General features: G+C 36.5%; 1 protein-coding gene across 3 annotated transcripts in view; it reads left to right on the top strand.

Annotated features, from left to right (window-relative positions):
- The window catches only part of HERC2 (HECT and RLD domain containing E3 ubiquitin protein ligase 2), a 102,429-nt gene that overhangs the window by 70,294 nt on the left and 10,149 nt on the right, over nucleotides 1–21,986 (top strand). For all 3 annotated transcript variants that reach the window (XM_058830011.1, XM_058830009.1, XM_058830010.1), the window contains exons 63-86: nucleotides 60–231; nucleotides 2,152–2,296; nucleotides 2,978–3,203; nucleotides 3,927–4,098; nucleotides 4,643–4,829; nucleotides 5,580–5,720; nucleotides 5,876–6,067; nucleotides 7,330–7,483; nucleotides 8,174–8,281; nucleotides 9,352–9,483; nucleotides 9,991–10,149; nucleotides 10,241–10,359; nucleotides 10,731–10,856; nucleotides 11,751–11,906; nucleotides 12,054–12,169; nucleotides 12,295–12,493; nucleotides 13,665–13,879; nucleotides 14,127–14,304; nucleotides 15,125–15,286; nucleotides 16,400–16,491; nucleotides 17,352–17,491; nucleotides 18,555–18,742; nucleotides 19,393–19,590; nucleotides 21,284–21,367. In XM_058830011.1, the coding sequence (XP_058685994.1) occupies nucleotides 60–231; nucleotides 2,152–2,296; nucleotides 2,978–3,203; nucleotides 3,927–4,098; nucleotides 4,643–4,829; nucleotides 5,580–5,720; nucleotides 5,876–6,067; nucleotides 7,330–7,483; nucleotides 8,174–8,281; nucleotides 9,352–9,483; nucleotides 9,991–10,149; nucleotides 10,241–10,359; nucleotides 10,731–10,856; nucleotides 11,751–11,906; nucleotides 12,054–12,169; nucleotides 12,295–12,493; nucleotides 13,665–13,879; nucleotides 14,127–14,304; nucleotides 15,125–15,286; nucleotides 16,400–16,491; nucleotides 17,352–17,491; nucleotides 18,555–18,742; nucleotides 19,393–19,590; nucleotides 21,284–21,367 (3,761 nt within the window). The remainder of the gene's footprint in view (nucleotides 1–59; nucleotides 232–2,151; nucleotides 2,297–2,977; nucleotides 3,204–3,926; nucleotides 4,099–4,642; nucleotides 4,830–5,579; nucleotides 5,721–5,875; nucleotides 6,068–7,329; nucleotides 7,484–8,173; nucleotides 8,282–9,351; nucleotides 9,484–9,990; nucleotides 10,150–10,240; nucleotides 10,360–10,730; nucleotides 10,857–11,750; nucleotides 11,907–12,053; nucleotides 12,170–12,294; nucleotides 12,494–13,664; nucleotides 13,880–14,126; nucleotides 14,305–15,124; nucleotides 15,287–16,399; nucleotides 16,492–17,351; nucleotides 17,492–18,554; nucleotides 18,743–19,392; nucleotides 19,591–21,283; nucleotides 21,368–21,986) is intronic.

Below are 21,986 nucleotides of genomic sequence, written 5' to 3'. Positions count from 1 at the left end.
CTTTCTAGCACATGGGATTACTGTGATCATTGTTTGACCTGCAATTTGATGTTTGTTAGGTTTGGTGTTTTCTTGGGGTGATGGTGATTTTGGAAAGCTGGGCCGAGGAGGAAGTGAAGGATGCAACATTCCTCAGAACATTGAAAGACTGAATGGCCAAGGTGTTTGTCAGATTGAGTGTGGTGCACAGTTCTCGTTGGCACTGACCAAGTCAGGAGTGGTATGGACATGGTATGTTACATTTGACAGGAAGTATTAACAAATCAGTTGCTCTGTGCTGTATTTAATGCTTTTTGACTCCATTTGTGCCTTATCTGTGTGCTTTGTCTTTTAAGCTGGCAGCTCTTCCAGGTGAGCTGTATCCATTCAATCGCTCTGTGTCTCCTAGCATGCTTTCTTGTTTGCTGTACTCTGTTAGAATGCCTGGCTCTGACTGAACTAGTGGCAGAAAGGGAAGATCATTTCTTCTCTTGGTCACCATGAGGACATGTAAAGGAATGTTAAGAGTGAAGATGAAAGAAGAAAACTTGAGAGCCATAGCTTGGAGTATGAAGCCAATAGTTAAAGCAGAGACTTGAGAGAGTAAGGATGCAGGAGGGTAAGAAGTAAGCTGAAATTCAGAGCAGATGGGAAGAACTTCCTTGGGAACACAGGAACACAACAACAGCTTGTTGCTTCTCAGAAGGCCACTGAGTTGTCAGTAATGATGCCTTGGAGCAAGAATTGGTATGAGATGATCACTGAGAGCTACTCAGATATGGTTTTATTTTTCTCCTGTTTTCCTACTCGCTTCTGCTTTGTTTTGAACACAGATCTGGCTTTTTGAATTCATAAACCTTTTTGTAAAATCTGAGAGCTTACTGCATGGCAGGTCAACTTTAGAGCACTAATCAGATTACACTATTCTTGTGTAATAGGACTGTGACCTATTTGATGTATATCAAAACTAAGTAGACTTAAACCAATCATTCTTGTTGTGTTGTCATCAGTTGCTGAATAACATGAAGACAAATCCTCAAAACTTTAGATTTTTATAGGTTACTACTGTTGTTAAAGGGGAGAGAAGTTTTTCACAGAGTTGTTTTTCAGAGTGGCCATTGGAAACTGTATTTCTTTCTTTCTCTACCTCCAATTTTTTTTTTTTTTGGTAGTGACAAAAGGAGCAGGAGGGAAGATTATTTGACAGTCTTTTTTTTAAATTAAAAACTCATGTCAAAATTCTTGTTCATTCCTTCCTTGCCCTAGTTTTTCTTAACACTGTTAGGTCTAGTCAAAAATCTACATCTATTTCATGACATTACAGGTCTAAAAGGAGATTTTTGGGTCTGTTTCTGCTGGGGATGGCTGAATTGCTTTTAAACTTTTATTCTTCTTGAATTTGTAATGGTTTGAGGAAAAAAGTCATCACTTCTGTGTTATAACTTTAGGTAGATAACAGTACTCTAGATCTTGTTTCTCTCCAGCATGATATAACCTTTCTTCAGAAAAATTGGTGGTGAGCAAAAGAACGGAGTGAGTGGTTACTAAAAACAGAGTGGAAAAAATATCAGGGTTTTTTCTTCTTTATTGATATTCTTGGTAGAGGCATTTTAAGGTGTTTACATTACTTTTGTGTGTGCTATACTTTTTAGTGCAGTTTTTGTATACCAATTTTGGAAGAATTTAAAATCTGGAGACTTGAGAATCTATATTGACGCTTCCAGCAATGTGAAAAAAATAAATTCTGAAAGCATTTTTAGTTCCCTATGTATTTTTTCTGTAGAAGTAGACCTAGGTTAAAGGTTCTGTTGCTGTTAAGTTTAACTTCTGTAGTTAAATATGACCAAGTCTCATCAAATGACATTAATTTTGTGTTTATAATTTCAGTGTTTCTGCAGCAGAGGAAATGAAATGTAATGCCAGTTACTTTGCATTTAAAAAATAGTCATAGTCATGCTCTTCTGTATTGATGTGAAAAGCTACAGTGTAATAGAACTGCAGTTATCCTCATTCTTATGAGTGATTCTTGGGATTCAGTTTGGAAGCATTTGCTAGATGGTGTGTGTGTTTGAGGCAGGGATGAATGGAGTATATTCAGCTGGGAACCTGCATTGAGGAGGAGTGTGTGAACAGTCCAGTTGTTCTGAATGTCACATTTACTGTCTGTTGCAGGGGTAAGGGTGACTACTTCAGGCTAGGCCATGGCACGGATGTGCATGTACGAAAGCCACAGGTTGTGGAGGGACTGAGGGGCAAAAAGATTGTGCACGTGGCTGTGGGAGCACTCCACTGTCTGGCAGTGACTGACACTGGACAGGTATGTTGTGCATCACCTTCCTTTCCCCTCTTTCCTTGATGCAGAAAGGAATAAACTTTATATATATGCTAGGAAAGGAATAAACTTTGTATTATATATAACTGCTGGTATAACAGTTATACAGTTATGTATAGCAGTATAGGTGCTGATTAAATGAAATAAAAAATTCTAATTATATTTATTTGCTTTTAAAAGTCCTGAATAAATATAAGCATGATTGTAATTTAAACTATTAGTATTGGAGCTGAAATATTTTTGTCATAGTAACTTTCGTAGTGTTTTCCTTGTATTAGCTCATCATCAGCTTTCTGCTTCTTACTCTGGAAATACAGCAGTAGTCATAGTATTCTTGAGAGATTTTTCAGCTTTATAATATTGCTTCAGATCTGCAGTGTAATTACTAAGCAATTGATTCTTCTAACTTACTGTGAACACTGAGTGACTTCCAAATTCAGTAATAATTTATGAACCATCTGATAAAGTGCTGCTTTGGTTGTTTTTTCTTCTTTTAATGTATGATAATGCCTGCATTATTTAATGGAGGGGGGGGGAATGTCTTGACAGTAGATTGTCTAAAGTGTCCTAGATTACTTGCAAACATTTTTTTTAGGAATTTTTAAGAAAGCATTGAAAGGAGATAAGCAGTGGAGCTGAGTAATTAGTGGAAATTTTCTCTGGCAGGTTTATGCTTGGGGTGACAATGACCATGGGCAACAAGGCAATGGAACTACTACAGTCAATAGAAAGCCCACTCTTGTCCAGGGCTTGGAAGGCCAGAAAATCACTCGGGTTGCTTGTGGGTCTTCCCACAGTGTGGCATGGACAACGGTGGATGTAGCTACACCATCTGTTCATGAGCCGGTCCTTTTCCAGACAGCGAGGGACCCTTTAGGTGCTTCTTATCTTGGTTGGTATTTGTTGCCTTAAACATCTCTTCCTTAACTGTCATTGGAGTGTCTGTTTTGTGTGTGATTCAATCAGTGATAGAAGAGTGCAAAAGAAAATGGTTTAAAAAAAAAAAAATATCACAAAACAGCAAAATACACCTTTGGTAAAACTCTTCTTGGAAGGGGAACTTGTAAATTAAAAGTGCAACATGCATTCTCAAACACCCCAATGTGTTTCTCTTTATGGAGGTAATGATAGATGAATGCTACACTAATATTAATCTTCTTACACATTTCCTCTTGTTTCTAATGTAGATGACTTAAGAATTAGGGAATCAAAGCAGCAGTGTTTTGTGTTGAATATAAAAGCATCTAACGCTACTTGCTAATTAAGCTTTTTCATGAGCAAGGCAATTTGTACCTAATGGATATTCTTGCTATTTCAGAATGTTTGTGTAAGTAAAACTTGTTTTAGGTGCTGATCACTAAAATATTTTTATCTGTATTACCTTAATCCTCATAAGTAAGTAACAAGATCAAATACTATTTTATGAAAGCCCTTGTTGAAAAGCACCAGTATTAACTTTAATATTGCAAGTGTAGGCACTGCAGTTTAAAAATCTCCTGTAGAGTTAGTTCAAGTCATCTCTTCTGATTCAACAAGAAGTTAGATAAACCATTTCCTTTTATGTATTATGCCATTAAAAAGTGCTTACCTTCTCTTTCCCCCTGTCTCTTTTTAGGTGTTCCTTCAGATGCAGATTCTTCTGCTGCCAGTAACAAAATCAGTGGACTGAACAGTTCCAAGCCGAATCGCCCTTCCCTTGCTAAGATTCTCCTGTCACTTGATGGGAATGTTGCCAAACAGCAGGCATTGTCTCACATACTGATTGCATTACAAATCATGTATGCCAGGTAGGCATGGGAACATTCTTTCTGTTGCAGAGCAAAAGATGACATAGCTTACCATCTATTAGGGACTCTGGAGTCAGGTATAAATTGTTTTATCAAGTTTGATCTCCTCAGGATAAGCCTAAGCTTCATTTAAATTTTCTTTTGATGTCAATGTTGGCTTTGTTCTTACATTTACAAAAGTTTCCATTGTCTGGGGAAAAAATCATTCATTCAGAAATGCTCAAGTAAATAATGTACAAGCCATGGAAGTAAATCATGATGGGTGGTACAGAGGAAGCAGTAGAGGGCAGTGTGGAAATAACAATAAAACTTTGCAGTACTGTCATTGTTAATAGAGAACAGAGCATTTGTGCTAAAATTTATACAGAGGAACTCATGTTAAATATTGAAGCTTCAGGCCCAGAGAAGAATAACAATGGACTACTCTTAAAATTCTAGAGCTTGGAAGCCTTACCTTATTTTATTTAGACAAGCTAATAAAAATTTTCAAGTTCAACAAGGGTGTATAATTAGGTTTATGTTAATCCATCCTAAATGATTTCAGGGATGCCGTTGTTGGAGCATTGATGCCTGCAAGTATGATTGCACCAGTAGAATGTCCCTCTTCATCGCCAGCCCCCCCAGCAGATGCCACTTCTGCAGGAAGCCCTGCAAATGGAGATGAGTGTGTGCTTGTAGGAGATATTGAGGAGAGGCTGAGTCCAAATCCATGGCAGGACAGGAGAGGGGAGGTAAAGTGTCACATTATTTTTTTTCATTAGTTTTTAACTGTAAGGCTGATAAATATCTCAACTAGTCTGATAGTAGCAGAGAATAAAAAATTCCTTCATGCTCTAATTTCAGTACTATGTTCTCTGCACATATCAGATTTGAAAAAACTTAAATTTTAGTGTAAGATCAGTTTTGAACTTTCAGAAAGCATTGTGTCATTTAAATGCAATCATGGTGATTTCTAGCAATATTTTAGAGATACTGATTTCATCTTACAGGAGTGATATTAAAAAGAAAGTCAAGAATAGCGGGATATTTGACCATTATTTAAGGAAATTTAGTTGTAAACTTAGATAAACTAATGTAGACATGAGGTCCTGAATGAAATTCTACTACTATTCTCAACTGTTAACAAAAGCAGAAAAAGGAAAAGGCTTGCTGCTGAAGAGGTCTTTTGCATTTATAAACAGTGAACTTCATATGTATTGTCAGGGCTTGCCTTATGCTTTTATAGACTTTTCTACAGGCAGATGTTTTATTGTATGTTTTTGTAGCAGCTGGCACTGAGGGGCGTGTTTGCTGTTTTACCCACACTGGGAACATAAAATAGAAGATAAAAATATAGGCAGTGAATCTGTTGGTTTTGAACTTAGGGCTGTTTTTAAATTGCTGCTGTCTTTGAGCACTAGCCCTTCTAATAAACAGTTAAGTCTTAAAGGTTTTACAGTGTCTTGTTGAAGATTTCATTAGTTATTATTTATTTTGGCTAGGTTGTTCCTTCCGAAGATGCTGTGACACCATCTGCTGTGACTCCCTCAGCTGCTGCTGCCTCTTCCCGTCCTTTCATTCCAGTCACAGATGATCCTGGAGCTGCCAGTATTATCGCAGAAACTATGACAAAAACCAAAGAAGTAATGTTGTCAATTCTCTTCTCAAAACTTAATTCCTCACTGTGCTTTTATCAAGCAGCTTTTCTGTTTTTTGTGCTTTAAAAGTTATTCTGTAAATGACCGCATTTTTAAAAATCTGCCCAAAGACAGAGGGATGTTTGTTGTTTGTTTTGTAGGATGTAGAAAGCCAGAGTAAGGTATCTGGCCCAGAACCACAGTACTTGGATGAGTTTACAAGTCTCCTGGTACCAGATGACACACGAGTCATGGTTGACCTGTTAAAGCTTGCGGTGTCCAACCGAGCGGGCGAAAAGGGAAGAGATGTTCTCTCAGCCGTGCTCTCTGGCATGGGCACAGCTTACCCACAGGTCAGGTTTTGTTTCTGTTGCATTTTAACTGCGTCCTTTTTTATTACTAGCTTGCCGGAATATTTTCTTTATTGGACGTGCAGTTCAGCATCCTGAGAAACTTCTTACACATGAAAATTTGAGTTGAACTCAAATGCATGTGAGCTTTAACCATTTCAGTGAAAATATTACATGAATATGTGTGTGTGTTGCAGATGTCACACAGTAAGAGACTAATTTCTCCATTTTTCATGCTGCAATTAGACATTAAGATAGAATGTTTTTGTGTATTGACCAAGTGTCGGTGGGTATTTGAATGCAGCTGAATTAACCAAGCTCTATTTACTCAGTGTCTAGAATGTTGGTTTAAAAACTTCAATGGTGTTTTTTTTTGCATCTGAGTTTATTTTTCAAATTGATGCAGTCATTATTGCTAGCTAAAAATGCTGTTAGTATATTGTATTGTTAACCATACAATAATTCTTCTGAACTGTTAATATTTACATTTCATGCATTGAAGCTTTTAACTTTTTACAATGTGGGGTGTGGGGTTTTTTTTGGCATAGCTGGCAGAATGTAATAAATCATAAATTATTTATAGAATATACGTACAGTAATGAATTAAAAGCTGTTTAATATTTCTTGTAGCTTTACCTTTCAACTAGTGATTTTTCTAATGAGTAACAGTACTTTTTTTAAAGATTTCTAGAAGTGTTACTCCTCCTGCCCAATTTGTGTTGATTAGCTATGTATATTTATGTTGGGCTTGAGTTTTCCCAGTCAAATTACATGCATGCTATATGTTCACTTGCACATTAATTCTGGTTTTTTTTTATCATTAATAGGGAATAACTAAACAGCTTTGAGTTTTGTGTGGGGTTTTTGTGTTTTGGAGCCAGAATTTTTATTAAAAACTCTTTTAAAATCAGTACTTGCTTTTTCCTAAACAGCATTTTGCAATATTACATATTGGTTAATATATTTATACCTTTCTAAGCTTGTATATGCTCTATAGCTTATATTTAATAGTTTGCTTTTTTTTTTTAAGGGAAAACAATTATTTATGTTGTCATTTACTTGCTGAAAACTGAAGTTTTTTGGCTTTTAGTTTTAATTTTTCTAGCTCTAACACTACCAAAAAGAGTATTTTTGAGTTAATATGAATCAGATTTCCAAAACCAAGTTGCTTACTTTAAATTTGGGAAGAATGGTAATTTATGTAGATTTCTTGGATTAATCAAACATACAGTTTGTAGAGTGTTTTGTTTGTTTTCTTTTCTTAGGTTGCTGATATGTTGTTGGAGCTTTGTGTTACAGAACTAGAAGATGTAGCAACTGATTCACAAAGTGGTCGCCTCTCTTCACAACCAGTTGTGGTAGAGAGCAGCCATCCATATACTGATGATACATCTTCTAGTGGCACAGTTAAAATACCAGGTACGAAATTCTTACAGCTAAGTTGCCAATAGTCAATTATTTTTAAGCCTGCCTGCATTAAATTAATTATTCTTTAGCTAACAAAAATATGTGTTGAACTTTTAAAGCCATGTTATGTGTCCTGTTGCTATAAAAAAAGTATTTCTTGAAGCTGATTTCTTACATGCTGATGAAAATCTCGATTCTATACAATGTGCATTTCTGGGTTCACTGGGTGTGATTTCAGTTGCCTGTCATTGCTGTGCTCCATTCAGTTATGAAGTCGAGAAGGACTTTTTCAGGTTTAGCAATTGAAAACTGATTTCTAGTTTGAGCAAGGGAAACATTTGTTTGTTTTAGTGCTGTCTTTTCATTTAATGCTTCCTTCAGTAATTTACCTAGTACTTACCAAAAGTTACAGACATCAAGGAGCTATCTGCCTTAAGTGTAAACAGACATTTTTTGTCTTTTGCAACTTCAGTTTTGAATGTTCTGGTATGATCTTTTGTCTGCTAGCCCCTACCTACGCAAGCTTGCTGTGATTTAAGCCTTGCAATGAGAAGAAATTACAGGCAAATAATGTCATTAAATCAAAAGAAGTTATTTTTATTAATGGGCGCTATGGCTTCCAAACAACCGTGTTTGATTTCATGTGAATTTCTAAACTGCTGCATTTGTCTGTGATACTGATTGCTCTTTGTTGCTGTTCAGGTGCTGAGGGACTGAGGGTAGAGTTCGACCGCCAGTGTTCCACGGAGCGGCGCCACGATCCGCTCACCATAATGGATGGCGTCAACAGGATTGTGTCCGTCCGATCAGGTGCAGAGAACGAGTGCTTTCCAAAAGTGTCCTGTGTGATTCACTCCTAAATGCTGAAGGAAATGTGACACTGCCTCTGTGACTTCTTGTTAGGGTTGTGGCAGTAAAAGAGTGGAAAACTTGTGTAAATTGATACTGTCTTTTAAACTAAAAAGTTTGTAGGATCTAGGCGCAAAGATTGATCTTGTGTCTTTGGATATAGAGAATCTCTGGGAGGTGCATGTTAGGTTGTCAAGTTCTTCCAAAGAGCGGATAGAGTGTAAAATTTAGTGTTTAGCACCCCTGCCAACATGTGTGAATTTCTATATAATCAAAGTGCATTTTAACAAATTGGAAAAGGATACTTACTTTGCTAGCTTTTTCCTTTTTCAGGTAGTATGTAAGAGAAATTTCAGCTTTCATGCAGTCAAGACAAATGCTCTTCTGCTGTCAAATGTCCAAAATAGTAGCTTGGTGCTCATTCTTTCTGTTTCCTGCTCTGGTCTTTGTATGTGACTCTACATGAGTTCTTCACATCTTTAATCTTGATCTCTCTGATTTAATTTTTAAGCAGTATTAATTTGTAGTAAGTTTTGGAGGAATATTTTTAATCTCATCAAATTTTATTTTGAACTTACCCACACACTACATTATGTGCAAAGGTCTCAGTAGTTACTGCCTGTGCAGTCATAATGTGGGCTTTTCATGTTGACCCATTTTTTCCCAAAGGTGCTTCATTACTGAGATATTTCTGGTTGCTTCCTGGTTGGAAGCTGTAAAGCTTAATTTAATATATAGGCTATTATATATTTTTGTAATGTGAAAGATAATTTGAAAATAGGACAAAGGATCTTAATAAGCTCTTGTAGTTGCCTCCTGATTGTGGTACTAGGCTATCTGCTAGCAGTGCTAATTGAACTTTTTAAGACTTAACGTAACATCTGTACATTTATGTTCATGTATTTTACATAGCTTTTTTTCTTGAATGCCTTTGTGTGATGTTTATAATACTTAACCAATTGCTGCTGATGAGTGGCTAGTGTATTGGCTCAGACAGTATAGCTGAGTGTGTTTGTCTTGCCTTCTGTAAGGTCGTGAGTGGTCAGATTGGTCTAGTGAATTGCGAATTCCAGGGGATGAGTTAAAGTGGAAGTTCATCAGTGATGGGTCTGTGAATGGATGGGGATGGCGATTCACAGTTTATCCCATCATGCCAGCTGCAGGTAAGGTATCACATACATCTACAGGAGGGTAAGAGTAGATTTTATTGTCTTATTTTTACACTGTGCTTACTGCATGGCATTTATGTGCTGAAGTTTAATAGTTCGTTCAGATTCATACTAAGAAAACATTTTCATTCATACTTAGGGAGCATTTTCAACTAAGTCCCAAGAGGTGAACTTGTACATAGAGAAGAGAGAAAAATATTTTGTACTCACTCTAGTTTGCCTCTTCAGTGAAGAGAGGATACTTCTGGGACACAGGTCATCTGAAATGCCCTTAGTTTTTAAAGAGCATCAGTTTTAAAATTATGTAAATTAAGTTATGAACATGCATCTTTCTTCCTGTCACTTCAAAGGGAAGTAGAACAGATAACTCATGCAGACTAGAATTCTAGAGTGCTGTGTTTGGTCAACTAAATCCTGCCAATGTTCTGTTCTTATTTCAGTCTGAGGACAAACCTTCCCCAGCTTTTTATTGTTTTTGTTGTTCCTTTTTGTTTCTTGCAGGCCCTAAAGACCTTCTCTCAGATCGTTGCATTCTTTCATGTCCCTCAATGGATTTGGTTACATGTTTGTTGGATTTTCGCTTAAATTTTGCTTCCAACAGGAGCATAGTTCCTCGCTTGGCAGCTTCTCTTGCAGCTTGTGCTCAGCTGAGTGCCTTAGGTGAGTATAGTCTTAAAATTAGGTCTGCTTTTTTGAAGTTACAATGATTGTTTTAAGTAATTACGTTCTTTGTACGCTTATTTTTCCTTAGCTGCTGGCCACAGAATGTGGGCCTTGCAGAGACTACGGAAGCTGCTCACCACGGAGTTTGGCCAGTCCATTAACATCAACCGGATCCTAGGGGATAATGAAGGAGAAACACGAGCTTTGGTAAGAAGGCAGTGGTGCTCTCCTCTTTACCTTTTTCACATTAAGATTAAAGTGCTAGACCTGATGTACAATGTTTTTTTGTGGTCATGGCAAAATAGGAAATGGGCAAATGAATAGTCTTCTTGCAAGTCTGTAAAGGTACTCCAGTTCAGAAAGGGAAAAACGGCTAATTCCAAGACATAACAGGTCTGCTCTTTGACTTGCCAAAAAGGAGTAGAAATAATATTGTTTGAACAAGTGGATGGAAATGGTACTTTGCACAGCTAGCTGTAGTTTGGGAAGTTATTTGTGTTTTGTCACAGTCATCTAAATAATGTACTTCCTGTAATGCACACACCATGACTAACCTTCTGGTTGTGTGGTGTCTCTAGAGTTTCACAGGGAGTGCTTTAGCTGCTTTGGTTAAAGGTCTTCCAGAAGCTTTGCAGCGACAGTTTGACTATGAAGATCCCATTGTGAGAGGTGGCAAACAATTGCTCCACAGCCCTTTCTTTAAGGTAATGCAGTACAATCAGTGAAATAACACATTAAAATACTTCTGGGATTTCTTTGAGATGTGCTAAGCTCACTTAGTCCTATATCAGTAATGTTTACTGACAAAATCAGAATACTGCTTCTAAAACGTAGAATTAAATATACAAAGCCAGAATCATACTTCTAAAAGGAGAATCAAATACACAAATGAAAAATAAAAAGTAGCTAGATAGAGAAACTCAGGAAAACTTGTAAGCACAAGCTTTTGATTAACTTTTTTAATAGTAGTGTTGCATATTTCTATTTAGTTAGTTTAGTACTCTGAAGGTTTTATTTACATCCAGTTGGAAAACATGACAATGTCTTAAATGGACCCTGTACTCGAAGTAAAAATAAGCTGAAGAAGTCTAGAGAAGAGCAAGAGGAATAAAAGGTGAAAAAGCCTCCTTTGTAGTATAAAAGTGAAACTAAGAGGGGTACCTATCTAAACAGAAAGAAAATCTTAAAAGTTTATAGGAGGAGGAAGTAATATATTGTTCACAATATTAATCTGAAATGTTGATTTGAAATGGAATCAAACTTTGAAAATTCATTGAATTGTAGAAAGGAGACTTAGTTTAGCAATGGAGGGTAAAATGTTAAGCACATGGGATTTGATGTGGAAAAGATAATTAATCTGGGAATGTTTTTTACAGGGAGGTTTTGAAAATTTCTGGATTGAAAGAGGAAATTAGATACCTAACTGTGTGAGATAGTGGGGCTACATTTGATGTTACCCCATCCATGAGGGTAGTGAAGATGGCTCTTGAGACTGTTCAGGCCCTACTGGCCTATGTGCTGTTCATCTCTATCAAATGCATACTGATTTGTTGCATATTTTTGATACCTCTCTGAAATGTTTTTTTGATTGTCTGAAGGTGCTTGTGGCTCTTGCTTGTGATCTGGAGTTGGACACTCTCCCTTGCTGTGCAGAGACACACAAATGGGCCTGGTTCAGGAGATACTGCATGGCATCCAGGGTTGCTGTGGCTCTTGATAAAAGGACACCCTTACCTCGCCTTTTCCTTGATGAGGTACTGCAGGAATACTTCAAATGGTTAATGGAACATGTGAAAGTGTCTCATGTAAAAAGATACACTGAGTTTGAATTATTTTATGCCAACTGTGATAGGAGTAATCAATAATTTGAATAATGTTGTTTAATGCAAAATATTTCACAGGTGGCAAAGAAAATCCGAGAATTAATGGCAGATAATGAAAATATGGATGTTCTTCATGAGTGCCACGATGTCTTTAAGAGAGAACAGGATGAGCAGCTGGTCCAGTGGATGAATAGGTAATTTTTTTCAACTGTTACTGGTTTGGTCTTGTGATGCTTTTTTTCTGTACAATAATAAACTGCATTTTTTGTGACTTTTAAAAAGCTGTTTTAAGATTTTGTTTGTTTTGCATTTCCTGCAGACGACCTGATGATTGGACACTTTCAGCTGGAGGCAGTGGAACTATTTATGGTTGGGGTCATAATCACAGAGGACAGCTTGGTGGAATTGAAGGAGCAAAGGTCAAAGTCCCAACTCCGTGTGAAGCTCTTGCCACCCTTAGACCAGTGCAGTTAATTGGTGGTGAACAGACTCTGTTTGCAGTGACTGCTGATGGGAAAGTAAGGATACAACAAATGGTTGCTTGTTTGACTCTCTTGAAATATTTCACCCTCTGTCAGAATGGATTTGGCTAAATGAAAAATAGTGTGCATAGCACAGGTTCATTATTATTGGTATTAGTAACTTTGTTTTTTGTTTTGTTTTTTTTTAAATCTGATCTGTACCAACTCCACCAGAATTTTTTAGGACTGCAGTTACTATTGCATTAAATGGCAGAAAGAAGAAATGTATTTGAGATCTCAGCTCAAAAATGTGATCAGATTTCTGTCAAAGTTGGGCACAAGCAGCATGCTCACAGAATTCCCTAAAGCAGGGGTGATTATTTCTCTCTGGCAGGGGTGAGGGGTAATGTGAGATTGTTCACAGTTGGCTAAATGTTAGATATTGCAGGATCTAATTTTCAGGTTATCAAATCCTGAATGAAAAGGAAACTCAGTGCAGAAGTTGAGTGTAAGGTATAGGAGAAAAAAAAATCAGTTTATGAGTTTGGAAAGTTTTTATTTTTATACAGATGGTAGCTGTTAAGTACATGATGAAGAATTTTAGCTAGAACTTTATGTAACAGTTACATTCATCTAGTGAGGTACTCTAATGATTCCTTGGGGTCAGTATCATCCTTGTTAATAATTTACAGAAGGGTAAAGGGCAGATTAGTGGCATTTCTTGACATCATTCTGTGAAAAGAAATTACTTTCAAAGAGACAAAAAGAGTGAAAAGCAGTAATTAAAACTGTATTTATGGGGCAGAAGGGAAAGAAGCAACTGTGTTTAAGTGTGCATATTCTACAAAAGAAAGAAAACTAGAATAGTGCTGCTTGGAAGGAGAGCTATAGGTGATAGATGGTTTTGTAATGCTATCAAGCAAAGTTATGGTCTCTTGATAGTTTTACAAAATAAGCTTTAGTTTTTCACACTAAATCCATTAAGACAGTGAGAGTTCTTACTGGTTTGAATGTAGCCACATTTTCCCAAAGATTTTTGTGAAATATTTCAAAATATTTCCTTATTTTCCAAAAGACAGAAAATAAGAAGCCTGTAAGAAACTGGGTTTTTAGACTTTGTTGAACTGCATTCTGACACATATACATTAAGAATTCTTCTCTAGAATTCATTTCTAGGGAATGTTCTGCGTGAGGCAAACAAAACTAAATTTTATTCTTTTCTTTAAAGCTGTATGCCACTGGATATGGAGCAGGTGGTAGGCTTGGAATTGGAGGAACAGAATCAGTTTCTACTCCAACTTTACTGGAATCCATTCAACACGTGTTCATAAAGAAAGTTGCAGTGAACTCAGGAGGAAAGCACTGTTTGGCATTGTCTTTTGAGGGAGAAGTTTATTCTTGGGGTGAAGCAGAAGATGGCAAACTTGGTCATGGAAACCGAAGGCAAGTAACACTTGAAAATGTTATTTAAAAAAAACCTATTGATGGATACTTATCATACTGCTGTATATTTATAAATTTTTCTAGTCAAAAAGAAATCCTTAGGATGTTAAACCAGAGCAAAGCAAATACTCAGCGGTTTTAGGTGTCCTCATTCTTATTATTCTCTATACACTGTGAATGGACTATGTGAAGTGAATGTGAATGGACTATGCCAGAAGTTTTGTCCAGACAGATGTTTTCTTTTCAGCCCTTGTGATCGCCCTCGTGTGATTGAGTCTCTGAGAGGCATAGAAGTGGTTGACATTGCTGCTGGGGGAGCACACAGCGCTTGTATTACAGCTGCAGGAGACCTTTTCACATGGGGAAAGGGACGATATGGACGCCTGGGCCATGGAGATAGTGAGGACCAACTAAAACCTAAACTGGTAAGAAGCCTTTGGAGCACTAAACACTTTTAGTCCAGTTAATACCTTCTGATTTATAACTTCTTGCATTTCTGCGTACGAAGAGTGAAAGGGCAAAACAGTGGCATGCATTTGTAAGAAATGAACAAGCTGCCGTGGTTGAAAGGATAAAATGAAAGAGGAGCTGCAAAACTTTGCTAGCAATCACCAAGCAGCTTACAAGGAACTTATTTTAGAGATTTAAAGAAACAAGTGAAGTTTCGTGCTGCTTTCAATGATAGATTGTGCCACCTGGAATCTATTTCAAGTAGTGGCAAGGATAGGAAGGATGTGATCTATGTGGGTCACCAACCTTTTACTTTGTGATTCCAAATCCCATACTTCATCACTAGGTGGCATCATTTCAAAAGATGTCGACTAAATTCAGATTATGATGCAAGTGCTCAAAAACTGTAAACTAGTAAAAGACTATTTGAAAATAAGACTTTTTTATTCCCCTACTGTATTCAGTACATGCCCAGAGTGCCTGAAATTATTTTAATAGAATATAGTCTTTGATAACCTTAGATGTTTTGTATTGTTTTCCCTGACATTGAGGTTAAAAAAATTCAACTAGTTCACCACTTCAAAAAAAAATAAATCCTGTATGTAAAATACATAGTTGGTTTTCATTTTGCACTTTTAAAAGAGCAAAGTTCTTAGAGTTGCTTTTATTTCCTTGTTCCTGTGCTGTTTCAGACTTGTAGATCCAGTTATCACCTCTTCTAGATGAATTTGTCATCTTTTGTGAAAGTAAATAGCTGACTTTTATGGTGAATAAAAATGGGTGATTTCATTCCAGGTGGAAGCTCTCCAGGGGTACCGTGTGATTGATATAGCCTGTGGCAGTGGAGATGCACAGACACTGTGCCTCACTGATGATGATACAGTCTGGTCCTGGGGTGATGGAGATTATGGAAAACTTGGGAGAGGAGGCAGTGATGGCTGTAAAGTACCAATGAAGGTATTTCCGTATAATTTTTTTATCTCTTTAGAAACTATGAGGTTGGTGGAGAACACTGAAGACAGATTGTCAATGTGTGCGAACTTTCATCCATCCTGGAACGTCAGGATTCTTCTGGTTAAGATGAACTTTGTAGGCTACAATTACAAGACTTTAGGCTTTGTGCTGACTGTTGAAGTTGCATTTGAAGGTTTTTCTTTGGAAAACATTGCTGGCTTAAATAATATTTTTGATTTTCATTTTTGGTTCCTGTCAAAACATTAGGTTTTGCCAAGAAATCCTCATGTTTCCTCATATTAATAAATTCACACATAGTAGTCAATGACATGTCATTGGCAATAATCATAATAGTCCAGAAAAGGGGTATCAACTCATTGAAAAGTAATCTTACTTTATATTAAACCCTTTCTGTGAATGCATGGTTCACTTGGAATTTTTTCACATGTTATGGATGAGATCCGTGTAGCCATTAAATTTGAATTTCAGCATTTGTTGTGAAGGTGAATGTTGCTTCTGTTTGAGAAATGTCTATCACTGTGTATACCTATGCACAGTGGATTTTAAATACTGAATCCAGAATCACACTTAATTACTTGGATACAGCTATCCCTATTCTGTTTCCAAATGTTTCCAGCATGATGTAACATAATGTAAAAATAGCTTGTTTATGTTTCATCAGTTAGTCTGGTAGGACTGATGGTAAAGCAGCATAAGGTCCTACACAGAATAAATAGGAAGGGTCTGCTGGAGATAGAAATATTTCTGTTATGTCAGCAGAATCACATCTGTGTCATACAAGCTAAGGATGATTATGAGTGTTAGTAGACAAAGCCTTAATTGTTTCTACTCTGGGCAATTGCAGAGTAACTATGGGCAAAACACAGTAGAGGTGATCTTCAACAGTTTGTGAAATTTGAGCTTCTTTTTAGTGCTTAAGCAATAAATGGTAGAAAGATGAAAGGAATGGAATTCTTCTAACTTATCTAAATAAATATTTTGATTTGTAAATACACAAATAGACATACAGTAGTGTGTTGTATTTTACTTAAGACAGTTCAGTCTACAGTCTCCTTAATTAACTCATTTAATTTTCATTTGATATTATTTTTCTAGATTGATTCCCTCACAGGTCTTGGAGTGGTTAAAGTAGAATGTGGATCACAATTTTCTGTGGCCCTAACTAAGTCTGGAGCTGTGTATACATGGCAAGTATTCTGTATTTGTTAGACAGTGTTAGATGTCATCTTGTCTGTAACAGATACCAGTTTACACTTCCTTCGCTGTCTTGATCTTCTCTTTCAAAAATTTTTTGAGTTCCTGAGTCTTTATTAGTAATAAAATCTCCCACTTTAGGGAACATTTTCTAGTGCATTGAATGAAAAATCCAAGTATTTTGTCTTGGAAACCTAAGCACAGGGTTATCATTCCAGACGCTGGCCACTGGAAGATGCAGAACTTCCAAGGAGGTCAGTAGAATTATAAGCATGAAAGGTCATGCAGGGCAGAAGGCAATAGCATAAATAACATTCTCATGTATTACCAAAATTGTGTCTAGCTTGTGGCTGTAGTCTGAGAATTTGGTTTTAAAAATTCTTGTGTAAGTCTTTCTTACGCCATTCCAAATTTTGTAGTTTAAACTGCTAGAAATGTTTAAAAAGACCTAGAAAAATACCTTCCCAACTTCCCTCAGCTACCTTGTTTGTATGACATTTAGGTATCCTTAAACTGTATGAAGATCCAGTCTCTGAGATCAGTAAATACACTCTTTTTGCAGATGAATGCTTCTAATACTTGACTCCTTTAAGAGTTAAAAATAAAGACCACCCTCTGGAAAAGTGATAGAAGGATCTACCCAGATTAAGTAGGAATATTGTATTGGAGGTGTAAGGATCTTTACTGAGTCAGCAGAATCACATCCATACAAAGTAGTGATGATTCATGTTGAATGTTTGGAGCATATTTTGGTATTGGATTTTATAAGTACATCTACAGGTCGAATGTCAGCCTGTCATTACATTTTTTTCCACAGTTAAAACAGTTTTTAAATGTTTACTTCTCTTTGCAGGGGCAAGGGAGATTATCATCGCTTAGGCCATGGGTCTGATGACCATGTTAGAAGACCACGACAAGTGCAGGGACTGCAAGGAAAGAAAGTTATTGCAATTGCTACGGGGTCTTTGCACTGTGTTTGCTGCACTGAAGATGGTATAAAATTCAAATAATTTATTTAGTTCTTAGGACTGAATTTGAAAAAATTGAAACTTTATCTTTTAGTCGACTGTTGGTAGGTTGTCCTTGCTAAAAATGCTGGTTCTCTGTGTGCATGGACATATTTTGTATTTGCAGATGTTGCATATTTCTTGAGCAGCAAGCATAACATTGATTTAAACGATCACTAAATTAGTGAAAATTAAAGAATTCAAGTTGCATAAGCACTGATGATTAAAGAAAAATACAAAGCCCTGAAGGTGATTACAGAATGGTCAAGCAGTAGCATTGAATGGAATTGGCTTGCTTTTTTTTTTTGCAAGGTCTTGTGAGTTTGTTCAAGTGTTTAACTTGCTAAATGAAGCACTGCACAAACAATATTGCTTCTTACATAGCCAGATGAGATAGTGAATATTCTTTCTAGCAGATTTGCTCCCACAATTAACAAGTCTGCACAATAACTGAGTGTTTTATAGGTGCTATGGAAATATAGATGCTGAAAATGAATGTGAGTAATGAATATAGCTGCAGAAAATGAATGCTCAGGAATGAGGTTGTTACTCTAAAAGTATTTCCCAATTATCATGGAACAGCAAGCACCCATTTTAATATCTTGTCTAGTAATAGAGCTTATTATAGGATTTTTGTCTTATACAAAATATTAAGCCTTTTAATTTTTTTTTTTTTTCATATTGGCTTTGCTTTTGCTATGAAACTGTCAAATACAGGCTCATCATACATACATACATACAGGCTGTTCCTGATGTTCTGTTACAGAGTATGGTGCTCTACCATCTCCTATTCTGGAGCAGAACCTTTCAGTTATGCAAGCTATGAGGAAAGAAATGCATCTTGTGCTAGCTGCTGTATAGAGACTGTGGACCTGACTGTGTCAATCGAGATTTATCTGCACTAGATAGTGGATTTCAGGGGGGGCATCAGTCACAGAAATCTTGTTTACAGCCCAAGGCCTTATCTGGTTAAATAATTTATAATTTTATTAAAAGGTTGTATTAAAAATATTAGCCTCAGGATAATAATTTTTTTTTTATTTGTTTAGGGGAAGTGTATACTTGGGGAGATAATGATGAAGGGCAGCTTGGAGATGGAACAACTAATGCCATCCAAAGACCACGTCTGGTTGCAGCACTTCAGGGTAAAAAGATCAACAGAGTAGCCTGTGGCTCAGCACATACTTTAGCTTGGTCAACCAGTAAACCTGCTAATGCTGGCAAGCTGCCTACACAGGTAATGATTTTGGCTTATTGAATTCAGATTTGAAACATTACTTAGTGTGCTTATTGCTGACCTTTCAGTAGATGTATTTTCTTTCCAAATCCCTGCATAAGCTCAGTGTGCTTTGGTTTGCCTTCAAGTTTGAGCCAGTTACTTTGTTTTACTTCTCTATTTCCAAAGGATTCCATTTTTCTAAGCTGAAAAAGCCTCTTCATTCAGTTTTTAATCCAAATGTGGAACAGTAACTCAGTTTGAAAATTGGCAGGAATTTAATTCTGCCTTGCAGCTATGAAAATGTTATGCCTTCCAAGGGAGTTCTTGGTTGGTTTATATTGAGAAGACTTGTTTTTTGAACATTCTTTATTTCAGCTACACCTGAAAGTAGCGATGACAGGATGTAAAATGTATTTGTTTATGGATAAATTGTAAAATATGGACCAGCACTTGTATGCCAGCTGTCATATAATGGTTGAGTTTAGATGGATGCTGTTAGTATCTTTCATAAACAAATGAACTCTATGTATGAAGTACTGACAGTGTGAATAAGCAAATATCTGAATTTCTAATACAAGTTTACCCACAAATTAAAAGATTGTTCTCTTGAATACAATAAAGTGTATAATAATTCCAATTTACACGTGGATATCATTGCCTTATCATAGGTTCCTATGGAGTACAATCATCTGCAGGAAATTCCCATCATTTCATTAAGAAATAGGCTTCTGCTCCTGCATCACATTTCAGAACTCTTCTGTCCTTGCATTCCAATGTTCGATCTTGAAGGAAGACTTGATGAAACTGGCCAAGGACCCTCAGTTGGGTTTGACACGTTACGGGGAATACTGATATCACAGGGAAAGGTATTTTATCAAAATGTTTCTAAGGGAGAGATTTGTAACCTTAACAGAGAAGTACTGTTTAAGTTGTTTCTGAAGAAAAAAGAGCTGTATATCTTAATTTGTTCCGTAAATTGTGTATCAGATATTTGCAACCTGATGATGGAAACTTCTTTCTTTGTGTTCTTTCTACAATGTTTTTCTCAGTTCTTCATCATAGTGCTTTTGTGTGTTGATCTTGAAAATAACTGTATGTTGTAAATCTTCGGTTTGCAGTATAGCTGAATTCTTCTAGAGTATTAAATGGATGATATTCTGGAAAAAATGTAAGACAGCAGACAATGACCAATTCATACCTGTTTGTATTTCAGTTATCAAGGTCAGGTGATATACTGGTTAATGCAAAGCTCTGTGCAGGTACAAACTTGTTTTAGACTGAGCTAAAAGTGAAAATAGAATACCTAGGAGTTCAATCTCAAGTGTTAGTGAAAGTGTTTTCTTCTAGTTAAGTGAAGTCAGTCATGAGAAAATGTAGATAACTGTAATGCTTCAAAGCCACAACACTTATTCAAAAATTCAGATATGATAAGCCATAAAAACTTGATTTACCTTCAGTATAATCATCATTTTTGGGTCTGAATTTTCTCAGTGTCACAGAAATTTGTCTGACTGAAAAAGAAAACATTATACAAACAGACAGAATCTGCTGGGAGATATCTTTGAAAAGAGAATTGGTTAAGTTTCCCCTGCAGTGCTGTTCTGTGTCCTTAAATAAGACACATGGCCTGTAGACTTCTTAGGGTCTGTTGTCTCAGGGTCTCTTTCTCTAGACTCCAGTAAAACTGTGTAGTAGAACAACCAAGCTGTGTACATAACTTCACAGACCAAGCGAAGTCATCAAAACCTAAACTAGAAAGGAAATCCTTGCTGTTCTGTTCATGAGATTTTTGTTTGTTAATGCTATTAATTCTGAGTCTTACATACGTAGTGTTACATGTAAGAATGTGTGTGCAGGAGGCACATTCAACCTAATTTACTTGAGTCTGCAGAATAGTTACAGAAGGGCTTCAGGCATAAGATAAAATGGGATATCAGTCATGAATACATCAAAAGCATTCATGAGGCATCAGAGTGAATATGAATATGCCATATTCATATCTAGCCATTTAAGTCAAGCTTACCTTCAGAGATTCTAAAGACTTTAAAATCTTCTTAATCTTGCTTGAAATTGTAAAATTATATCCAAATATTTAATGAGGGAACCTCAGATACTTAAATCAGCTTTTAAAAAAATTTTGTTGCTTATTTGTTGTTTATTTCTTACTTTCCATAGCAAGATGATCTCATCTTTGGCTTTTTTGGTTGTCATTTTCTGATGTTAATCATTCTCTGTATACTTACATTTCTCTGGCATAAACTAATTTATACTTGTACTCAGCAATACATTGGTTGCTTAATAATTGTGTCTGGGTGCAGTGCAACCTTTCAAGCCATGATTTTAAGTGATACACATCAGACTTTCTTTACTTTTTTAGTATCCCCACTGCTTCAGACATGAAACATATTAGCACAAATAACATTGACTCGCATCTTGCACCTTCATATTCAGGTGCTTTTTTATTTCCTGGCTTCAACTATGTGTTTATCTGCAAAATACATGCAGGGTTCTAACTTGATTTCTGTTTCGCCATTATCTGTTTGGGCTTTTTTCCTTTAGGAGGCAGCTTTCAGAAAAGTTGTGCAAGCTACTATGGTGAGAGATCGTCAGCACGGGCCAGTCGTGGAGCTCAACAGGATACAGGTATCTTCAGCTGAAGTGCTGATTCACTCTCTGTATGTAGCTCACAGTTCTGTGTTGGTCAAAACCATTTCTTTGTTTCAGCTGTTTGGTATCTGAATGCTAAAGAGTTGAATTTTTGTCAGAGAATCAAACAATAAAGAAGTGACTGCAGTTTTAGGGCTGCTTATATTTTTTTCAGTATGTTTCTGTCCATACTGCAGTTGTTAGGGGAGAGGGTGACACTTGTTGAAATGTTAAGTGAATGATTAAGACTCTTAAGGAGCAAAGTATGTCCTGCTTGATAAAGGACTGCCATTTCAGAACTCACTACATTAGATAGTTTAAGAGAATAGTGATTCTGATGCTTTTCTTACCTTTCCAAATGCTCAGCTGAATGAAGGCTAAAAAAAAAAAAAAGGAAAGGAAAGGAAGCGCCTGGATCTAATTAAAATTCAGGATGATAAACTCTTATCCTTTGCTGGTGATCACATGTAGTCATATTGATTGCAGAAGTCTTTGATACAAAAAGGCTTTTTTCTTTATCATTCATGTTAGGAAATGTAATGTTGTGCCCTAGGCCAGATACGGCTTTTTTCCATTGATACTTTTGTAACGCAGAATAGTAAAACGTTTTCATTTA

Source organism: Poecile atricapillus, chromosome 1 (genome assembly GCF_030490865.1).
Source record: "Poecile atricapillus isolate bPoeAtr1 chromosome 1, bPoeAtr1.hap1, whole genome shotgun sequence".
In the NCBI taxonomy this organism is placed as follows: domain Eukaryota; kingdom Metazoa; phylum Chordata; class Aves; order Passeriformes; family Paridae; genus Poecile; species Poecile atricapillus.
Note: the sequence above shows the minus strand (reverse complement) of the source record. Positions and strands in the feature narration are given on the sequence as shown.